This window comes from Augochlora pura, unplaced genomic scaffold (genome assembly GCF_028453695.1).
Source record: "Augochlora pura isolate Apur16 unplaced genomic scaffold, APUR_v2.2.1 APUR_unplaced_95, whole genome shotgun sequence".
In the NCBI taxonomy this organism is placed as follows: Eukaryota; Metazoa; Arthropoda; class Insecta; order Hymenoptera; family Halictidae; genus Augochlora; species Augochlora pura.
In genome coordinates, this window is record NW_027589898.1 from 1 (window position 1) to 10,907 (window position 10,907).

General features: G+C 40.5%; 1 protein-coding gene across 1 annotated transcript; it reads right to left on the reverse strand.

Moving 5' to 3' along the window:
- Positions 1-3,411: 3,411 nt before the first annotated feature.
- On the reverse strand, positions 3,412-10,671 carry LOC144478209 (5-hydroxytryptamine receptor 1-like; the record flags this gene model as incomplete). The annotated part of the gene is made up of 3 exons (XM_078195956.1): positions 3,412-3,633; positions 8,069-8,312; positions 10,367-10,671. Coding segments are annotated over 3 exons (771 nt in total), but the record flags the coding sequence as incomplete, so codon positions are not given.
- Positions 10,672-10,907: the final 236 nt, after the last annotated feature.

Sequence of the window (10,907 nt, forward strand, 5' to 3'; positions counted from 1 at the left end):
TTAATTCGTCTCGTACAAAAGTTAAAGCTTTCCGCGTGTATAAAACTTCGAAAAACTCGATTTAATTCCAGTTCCAACGAAATCATTATTTCGTCGTATCGTTCTTAATTGTTTACGACTCGTTCGCGAGCGCTAAGAGACCTTTCGTTGGAAAATAATGTCCCCGGGTGACGGCGGGTAACAATTTCGTAGCCGCCGGTCGGATAACTCGGTTACTCTAACTATGTCCTACGATGTTACACATACACCGCAGGAAATATGCGGAGAAGTTCCGCCCAGTGTCAACTGAAATTCTAACGAAGTCCCACGACGTCTGTTCGGAATCGATCTCTGAATAGAAACGCGCGATAAATTCGCATTAATGCAGCGGCGCGCTGACAACAATACGGGGACTCGTTAGTGTGCATAGGGGATGCGGTTGCGTGGCAATTAATGGCCGTCCGCCAACCTTTCGCGAGCTAACAAATGGAACAAAATTATAAAAAGATTGGTTCGAAAAGTTCTTCTTCTTCTTCTTCTTCCGTATAAGAAAGTAAAATTAAGAAGTGATATAATAAGTAATATTGAATTAATTAATAATGATTGAATATGTGTTTTTAGGTAAAGATGATAATGGAAATAAAATATGGAAGATGAATTTATAGTATAGTATAGTATAGTATAGCATAGCATAGCATAGCATAGCATAGTATAGTATAGTATAGTATAGTATAGTATAGTATAGTATAGTATAGTATACGTATAGTATACGTATAGTATAGTATACGTATGTAGCAATTTTCAATAGAGTGCCCATTTGCTTCGATACATTTTTAATACTCTTTTTGATAATAAATCTAAGAAAGTTAATAACTCTATAATAGCTTCATATCATAGTGGTATATATAACAGTATTATATTTATTTTTATATCAGAAAAGTGAGTAATCAAAATTCGAAACACTTAAGCAAATATTGAAAGAGTTTTCTATGTACTTTCAATTCTTATCATTTTTTCTTCAATCATTTTTAATGTCAATTTTTATTCATATCTCAAAATATAAATTTAACTAAATTACTAAACTTTCGTATTGTATTTTATTGTCGATTTACTATAACCAATAACAGCATGCGCACACATAAAAGGAAACGTCGAATTGGCCGGCACGGTTTCGCCTTGAAGCAGAACTGGAACAATTCCTAGAACAATGCAACGTGGAAAAAAGAAGAATTAAGTTCGGCGCGGAGCATCGAAAATTGTCCTCGCAAAGCACGGAGCAACGGTTCAAGCCGGTGGACTGCATTTTGCATGATAAAATCATTCGAAAAATGTAGAACCCCGCGTTTTATTCGTAGCTCGCTTCGTTAGCGAAAAAAGAGTTGGTACATTTCGACGGGTCTTGTTCATTACCGTTTCCACTGTTTGCCAGGGTATTCTGCTATTCCGTATTCCGCTGTTTCCTTCGCGAGGAATAATCGGCGTGTCATTTTACTCGTCGCTGGAATCGATGAAATATTCAATACTTAAAGTTGGAGAAACTGTTCCGCGATCGGAGAAGCCAATGCTGTTCAACGGACGTGCTGTTCCGAGTGCTATGGAATTTTTAGAAATCGAGAATAGGCAGATTGAAAATTGTTTTATAAGTTTTTAAATTAATTTTACACTTTCTAAATTAACTTTACATTTTTTAAATTAATTTTACACTTTCTAAATTAACTTTACATTTTTTAAATTAATTTTACACTTCCTGAATTAATATGACATTTTTTAAATTAATATGACATTTTTTAAATTAATTTTACATTTTCTAAATTAATTTTACATTTTTTAAATCAATTTTACACTTTCTAAATTAATTTTACATTTTCTAAATTAATTATATCTTTCAAACTACACTAAATATACACTATAGAGCGAATGTATACCTATTTCGCTCGTCGCGAATAAGTACACACCCCTAACCTACAAATTTTAAATAACCACACACATTTCATAAAACCTAATCCGCGATCGCAAGTAAGATCATCCTAGCCAGCTAAAATTGGATGGATTCGGGACCCGTGGTTTTCTCTTATCAGCATCCGCGGACGGTATCCGCCGCGGAGAGGATGACCGGGGCACGAAAACGATTCGTTGTTTCATCGATCACAGTTTTCGTTGCGCAGTCGGCAACTCGAAACGAGCAACCCGGCGACCGGATTTCCGCGAAAGTTTGCATTGCTAATTCCGTGGGGTACGCGCTAATTCGGCGACTGGAAAATCATGCTCGTTAAACAGTGACGGTGTAGAATCGTTCGGGGCCCCCTCCCCTCCCCCCACCGGCGGCAGATCGGTGTGCGCTGTCGCCGGGGGTTTCGTTGCGCGGAAAACGGGGTTTGACATTCCCGACAGCAGGACAAATTTCTGCGGAGAGATTACGTCACTAATTTGCGGCCGACGATCTGCGGAATCGTGTTCATTAAAATGTCTATATACCGTGTACAGCTCCCCCCACTCCCTCCCCACCGTCCTTATTCTGTAGACACGACGGGGAACACGGATCGACGATTATACTCTGATAATCTATTGTCGTCGGTGCTGGCGATTTTCATCTGTTGTTTCACATCGAAGGATTTCGTATAGTGTGATTCGATACAGAAGAATCTATTCAGTTTTAACCCTTTGGTAGCCTGTGAATTAATCGTCACGTGAACCAATAATTTGCTATCTACATTGAGATATTATTACACAATTTTTTAAATATTTGATACTATTCGCAAAGGAATAAAATAAATATTGCATAATAAATAGAAGGAATTAATAACATTTATATTTAGTAGATCTTAGTGTAGTAAAATGGAAGAAATTAATAATATCCATATTCAGTAGATCTTAATGTAGTAAAACTAGTGGAATCTATAAAGTATTATTATACAATTTTTTAAATATTAAATATCATCCTCAAAGGAATAAAATAAATAAAATAGCTAAAGTAGATACTATCTAATAAATAGAAGGAATCTAATAATATCCATATTTAGTAGATCTTGGTATAGTAAAGTAGAAGAAATTAATAATATCCATTTAGTAAAATCTATTTCACGAGTCTGACTCGTTATTACAGCGCAAAGGGTTACCCTCGCTCTCCAGCGGGCCTTTTCGCAGCTGTAAAAGGACCGTCGACCGCGTCTAATCTGCTCCGTTCAGCGTCGAGTGGAACGATTCGTGCGTAAGCATGGGCATGAGTGGCGCTTCCGATTCGTCGCCGGTGATTCGAGAGGCAGATGGTAGATGGCGAACGAGAAATAGAGGGAGAGCGAGATATAGAATAGAGACATATAGAACGGGAAATGATTTGTCAACGGGCGCGCACCGTTCGCAAACATTAGGAGCTGATCTGGAACGCGCGCGCGACGTGTCCGACCGGCCGTCGAAATCGATTCATTTACTCACCGTCGTCGAGGCGCTGGAACTTCGGTGCTGTTTCACGGGTGGGCTTCCATGGGTCGCGTGTATGTCGGTGCTTAATTGACGGTTTACCGGGACCGGGTGGTGGTGGTGGTGGTGCTGCACCGTGGGCTCTATGTCGAGGTAGCAGTGAGCCTCCAAGTGGCTCTGCGCCCTCCTCTCCTCCAGCACTATCTTCCGCGCCGCGCAGAATATCTTGTAGTAGACCTGAAACCAGACGAGTCTTGGCTAGAACGCGAGACACTGGCTTAATTCGTTTACCTGTTCCGACTATATGCCCTTCCGGCAGCTTCGTACGCGTTCGAGCGCTATTCGCGCGCGATGCATCGTTTGACCGGCGGCGAAACTGCGATGCGCTTTTATGTACAGGCGGCGCGCACCTTTTTGCCAAAGAGTTAACATGGAATGCAATTTTTTGAGTGTAGAACGTACTTTGTGGTATAGGATGTATATTATACGTAGATAATAGTATATTTATATTATGTATAATGACATAGTAGTATATTATAATAGTATGTTTGTATTATATATAATGATATAATACTATATATAACAGCGTGTTTATATCATATATAATAATATAGTATAGTATAGGATGAACCAAGTATGGGTCAACTATATGGCAATTTAATATTCAGTCATTGACGTAGGGTATACCTTTGCTGTTTAATTCGACTACAGGCCTTCGTGCAAAATAAAAGTCTGTCGAATTGATTTATACACACAGAGCTTATATTATACCATCTTTCTTTATTTTACCATCTTTTTTTTAATAATTTCAGCATTTTCAAAGTAACGCAAAGATTGAAGCAGCTGAGAGTGGTTAAATATAAACAGTCGGATCCCTTAAAATTGCTCGTTCTTCCGACGAGCGTATCTTTCAATTTTCCAGTCCAATTACTCCTCCTCTAAATAAGAAAACAACGTTTCCGGCCTTCTCTCCTTGTTCCAGCATTAATTCAATTTATATAAAAGTGCAACGACGGAATTCCCGTTGCCCGTTTACATTCCGTAAACCGTGAGAGTAAAGAAAATTACGGAAAGCAGCAGCAGGGAGCTACTCGTTCGGTTACCATTGCTATTACAATGAAATATCCTTGGTTCTTCCACACGCGGGTGGAAATGACTTGCAACGGTCAGACAAACGATGCAATTGCGATGGAGGAAAAACTAATACCGGTTTAACGGGGATCGAGGCGAACCGGAGGGCTGCATAGAATTCCAGGCCGCGGAGGGCCTAGGCACAAACGCGTGTTTTCGATGCCGGTAATTCGAATTCTTCGGGGCTAGAAATTTACGGGCAATCAGTAGAGTCCACAATTTTGTTTTTTCCCGATGCACGTGCCGGCTCGCGATTGATTGGGGGTTACCCGCGCGGTGAATACGCCCATGGAAATAATTGGCGCGAGAATGTGGAACCGCGTTTTAAAATAAAGGTTTCTTAAATTCAGGTTTAAAATAAGGTTTCTTAAATTTTACTAATTGAACTGCTTCGTAACAGCAACGACAAGAATCGTGACTAACTGTTCTGAGGTACTGAGAGGATCTAACATTCAGTCACGAGCGTAACGGGCAAAAAATCAGTCCGCGAGCTCGGCTTGTTATGTTTACGTTTGGCCCAAGTATGTGTTCGCGACACAGACTCGCGATGTTTATGTTGGCCCATGTATCTGTTCGCGAGTCTGACTCGCGATGTTTATGTTTGGCCCAAGTAACTGTTCGCGAGTCTGTCTCGCGATATTCATGTTTGGGCAAAAATCTTCATCGAAACGTACATAGAAAGAGTTCTGGGACGACTGAAACCGATGCCATAAACGGCTAAGAGATAAGCCTGTATGTTTATATAAAAACAGCCACTTAAAGTCACTCATAGCGTGGCGCGCGGAAAGAACTTATGGGACAACCTAATAATTGCCGAGCCGGCGAATCATCTTCGCTGATCGCTCGCTTTTATCGGCCGCCGTTGCTTTAATTAACGGTGTATACGGGGAGAATGGGAGGGGCGGGGGGACGTAGGGTTGGATCGCGAAGGGCGGCACCGCAAATTGCTGACGTATTCCACAGCGCGGGTACATCTGTTGCAATTGTAAACGATCGTCCCGCGCCGCTGCGTAAACACCGGGCGCGTACGCGAAGAAATTTAATCATGTTCGGGGCAGAACTCTTCGGCAAATGTTTGCCGTGTAGCGAGATTGACAAAAAAAAATGTTTCGGCAAATGTTTGCGGTCGCGTGAGAATGGAAGCGGTTCCGCTGCGCCGCCGCTGTTTGTGGAGCAGCCGGGAATAAACGGAGGCCGGTTTATGGGGTGGGGGTGTGGGGCGGGGCCGCTTTAGGATAATCAGAGGAGGATGTTTGACGAGTATTTGCGGAGGGAATAAGCGGGCAATCGAGCGGGTATTTTTAGGAAAATGCTACGGCATGACCGTGACATCGGAACGTGAATTTCTAGCGAGTGTTTATAGGGGGGGGGGGGAATGGAATGAGGTGCGTACGGGGGAATGGAGATGGAGGGAAATTTGCTTGAATGGCATCGAAACGTCAGTGTAGGAAGCCTTTGCTGATGTTTATGGGGAGATAGTAATAAATTGAAGTTGGGCGAAAGTAGAAATTGTTTGGCAAAGCGACGTGACATCGGAATGGCAAATTTTGTGTTCGTATAGAAATGAGAATAAAGTAACATTGGTGTTTTCGGGAGACGAAAAATATAAACTTTTTAGCGAAGTGTCCAAATGTCAGTTTCTACGCGCGTGTGTCTAGTATTTATAGAGGCGAGAGTAAACTAAAGTTGGACAAACATTTTTACAGAAATGAAGACTAAAAATTGTTTGCTTGCTGTCGTGACGTTAAACTGGGTGTTTTTAATTAACATTTATGGAGCAGTGGGAACATATAAACATCGAGCAGGTATTTTTAGGAAAATAAAAAATAGAAGTTGGCTAGGAAAGTGTTGTGGCACTTGCAGGGAAAATATTTGTAAAAAAAAATAAGAATTAAATAATATTGAGGAATTGTTGTCAGCAAAATGGAATTTTATACAAAATAGAATTTTATAGAAAATGGAATTTTATAAAAATTGTTCAGCACTGTCGTGTCATCAGAATAAGAATTTTAAATTAATATTTATAGAAAATAAGGATCTTGGTAGCTTTAAAAAAATCAAAATAATTGAAAGCAGTTATTAACAAATAATTCTGGCTAAACGAACGACCATAAGTGTTTCAGAATCAGTTCGGTATTGCATCACAGTTAATATCCTACGAGCCGTACGGTTGGTAACCTAATACACTCGCTAACTCATTAATCAGACCCGACTAGATTCAGATAACTAACTTGGCTGTCCCCCGATATATTATTAAATTTCGATAGTCCCCTAATAAGTTTAGGGTGTCGCCATCCCCATTAATTCAATGAGGGTTAACAATTCGTGACGCTACTCCGTAACAGGTACTTTGAACTTTCCAACGTTCTTCTTAAAGGCTTAAACATCGATGCTACTTTGGAAGTGAATTTATTGCATGGAAATTGAATATGCATAATTTATAATTATAGCAAGACGGTTCGATAAAAGATGTTTGACTTTCATTATAAAATCGTGATAACTTTAAAGCTGAAATGGTCTAAGGTTAACGGTCACAGTGGACTCGTTTTTCGAATGGTCAGATATTGGACATACATGCTAGCTGAAGCAGGTGTTCGTGTAAATTCGGCCGAAGTCGGCGAACGCGGTCGCGGTGGTCCGATATCAGACGAATGGCTTTGCGATTCGTGGCTTCGGACGGATTTGTTGACCCATCGAGATTTTTTTAGGGTTTCCAGTGGTTTTGATACAAAAAATCGACTGATGTCGACGTTGGACCACGGTCGGAAAAAGATCAAATCAGTTCGTTTTTTTTCTGAACAACTTTACCAAAAGTTGCAATTGGGAACTGAAGGTTTCCTGAAGTCATTTAAAGCAACTTTTTCCTTTGCAACAATTGTCTACGAGGCGTCATTAATTAGATATTAATGAAAAACCTTGACCAATGAGAGGCGAGTATTACTACCGCGAGTCGGCAGAGCCAATGAGTAGAACTGGGCGTCGTCTGCTCGTTAGCTCCGCCTCCTCGCACCAACGGAGCTCTCTTCTCATTGGTCAGTGTTTTTCGTTGATAACTCGTTAACGCTACCTCGGAGACAATTTTTGCAAGGAAGAAAGTTGCTTGCAATGTCCTCAAGTATTCCTTAATTCCAGATTACTATACAGTTTTCGAACATCCTATATTATAATACAATAAAAATTGCTAAAGATTATAATAAAATTCTTCTTACTTTTACGAAGCGACGTAATATAGTTCCTTTCAATGCTCTGTAAACCTATTGTTAAAACCTAAAATTTTATATCACTCTGGCTTTGCTTTTTCTTTAATGTTAATCCTTTCAGTACAAGCGCTACATATATCTGCCCGCTATAATTAATATAATTTTACATAAATATCTTTCAATATTAAATCTACAAACACTTTTTGTAAAAGAAGATATTGTTTCGCCAAGCACAGTTTTTCTTTAACTCTTAAGAAAATTACCATACAAAGAAGAACGCCTTGTCGCGGCAGGCCGCTCGTACAAAAAGGGTTGACTGCCAAAGTACGCCGAAAGCTTACTTGGATCATGACGAAGAGGGGCACGTAGAAGCTGAGCAGGGTGGCGTAGATCTGGTAAAAGAAATTTTGGCAGACGACACAGTGGGAGGAGCCGGTGTCCGAGTAGGTGTGCTCGTTCCCCATGATCAGCAACGGCGGCAAACTGATGCAGGCTGCTCCCAACCAGACCAGGCTCACGTAGATGATCATCCGTCGCGGTGTTCTTTTCACGCCGTACTTCAGCGGCTTCGTTATGGCGCAGAATCTGCGTCAGAACGACGGGTTTTTGTACGGGATCGGTTTACGAAACTGCGGAATTCGATCGAACAGAAGAACCGGTTCACCGTCGTCCCGATGCCACAGACGGCAAAATCTGTTTCCTTTGTTCCCGTTTCCTTCGCCGTACTCTAACTTCGATAAAGACACGGTCGGTCCCTAGTTAAGAGAAGCAACTGGTGTCGGGGGTCCAAAATAAATACACCCGTCCGCCGCGACTCGTCAAATCCTGCACGGCGTTTTCAATTAATTCTACGGACCGCCGTGTTCAAAGTTTCCGGTGTAGTTCCCCGCGGGGTTATTCTTGTCTCTGTATTATCGGCACAGCGAAACTTCGAATACACGGTGAAGTCTTGTGACGAAAATTCGATTGTTTCGGAGCTCTGATCTACGTTGCATTGATCTCTGTTGTATTGATTTATGGTGTACTCATCTATGCTGCATTGTTCTACGCTGAGTTAAACTATGCTGTATTGTTCTACGCTGAGTTAAACTATGCTGTATTGACCTAGGCTGTATTCATCTACGCTGTATTGATCTACGTTGTATTGACCTAGGTTGTATTGACCTACGCTGTACTGACCTAGGTTGTATTGACCTACGCTGTATTAACCTAGGTTATATTGACCTACGCTGTATTAACCTAGGTTGTATTGCTCTACAGTATATTGATCTACGCTGCATTAACTTCGGCTGTATTGATTTACGCTATATTGATCTACGCTGTATTTTACTACGCTGTATTAATCTAGGTTGCATTGAACTAGGCTGTATTGCTCTACGCTACATTGATCTACGCTGTATTAATCTCGGCTGTATTGATTTATGCTGTAATCATCTGTGCTGTATCGATCTAGCTTGTATTGATCTACGTCATATTGATCTAGTCTGCATTAAACCTAGTAATAGTATAGGGTTTTCCCCGCCCTTACTGGAAAACCTTATATAAACCTGTATTGACCTAAGCTGTATTAACCTATAATGTATTAACCTATACTGTATTAACCTATACTGTATTAACCTATACTGCATTAATCTATACTCTATTGATCCACCTTGTATAAATCTACCTTACGCCAATTGCAAAGTATTCTAACCGTTACATAAACTAACGAGAGACAGGCGTCAATTAATTCGTGATCGAATGTTTCTTGCGCGATCAAAGTGTCATTCTCTATGCCCGCGAACTTTCATTATAACACGATCGGCTTCGAAGATACTTGTAGGGTAGTTCGGAAGCCAATCAGTTCCCGAGCACGAGACCTCTAGGATAACAGTCTCTTCAGAAGTTACAATTGGTTACGTGGCACACTATGGAAACGTTACACAGTGGTTGTAATAATAATTTCTCGGTCGGTGAGATTAAATTGAAATTTACATTGATTGACTTCTGGAGCGAATCTCTCGGCTTTGTTGACGTTTAATTTCAAGAAAACAGGACTTCGAATCGCTTCCGCGCGGATGGCAATCAATGTAACAGTTCACAAACGAGGTGCCTTGTTATCGAATTATTGTTTGCAATTTATAACGATAGAATTAGTTAGATAACGTACCAAGGAAACGATACAAAGGTTTTCACTGGTAATATCTCGGTCAGTGATGTTTAATTTCAATAAAACAGGGCGTATAATAATAAAGTAGTAATAGTTGAAAGTTAATAATAGTTTAATAGTGAAACTGGTAATAGTTTATTGTTGATGATAATTTAATAGTAAAGCTAATAATAGTTTAATATTAAATTATTCTGAAGTAGAAATATTAGAACTGTTAGAGCTATTAGAACCATTAGAACTAATAAAACTTTTCTATAAAATGACAGTTTACTATGAAACTATTATCTATGTTTTATAACGTTAAAAAAAAAAGTTGAATCGATGTTTCGACGATAGAATTCGCGATTAAGTATGCCTCGGACAGCGGGAACGAAACATCGCGGTTTGTTTACGATTAAACGCTACTGGCTACGCTAACGCAGGTGGAGCTTTTCCTTAATTCTTTTTTTTTTTTTGTCGTGAAACTTGTGGTACCACGGATACCACTCACCGATCGACGGAGATCATGCAGAGGTTCAGGATGCTGGCCGTGCAACTGAGCACGTCGAAGCTAACCCAAACGTCGCACATAATTGCGCCGAAGGACCAATTACCGGAGATCTCGTAGAGCAACGCCATCGGCATTACCAGAAGAGCGACGCAGAGATCACTAACTGCCAGGCTCACCAGCAGGTAGTTGCACGGTCTTCGCAGCTTCCTAACGAGAAACACGGCAACGCAGACCAGAATATTGCCGATCACGGTCCCGACGATGATACTACCAAGCACCAGGGCGATTAGTATTGCCTGCGGAACAGAAAACGCATCGATATTGTATTGTTACGACCTTCGCTAGTCGAAAAAAATTACCAGAACAATATTGCAACAATATAGGGTCCTAGAAAATTTGCAATTAGGAAATATGAGGTTCCTAGGGTAATTCGAAGTAATTTTTTCCTTGGCGCGATTGCAATTCGCGACTTTGTTTAGGAATTATTAAGGAAAAACAGTGACCAATCAGAATCGAGAACGGCTGTCGCGAAGTGGCTGAA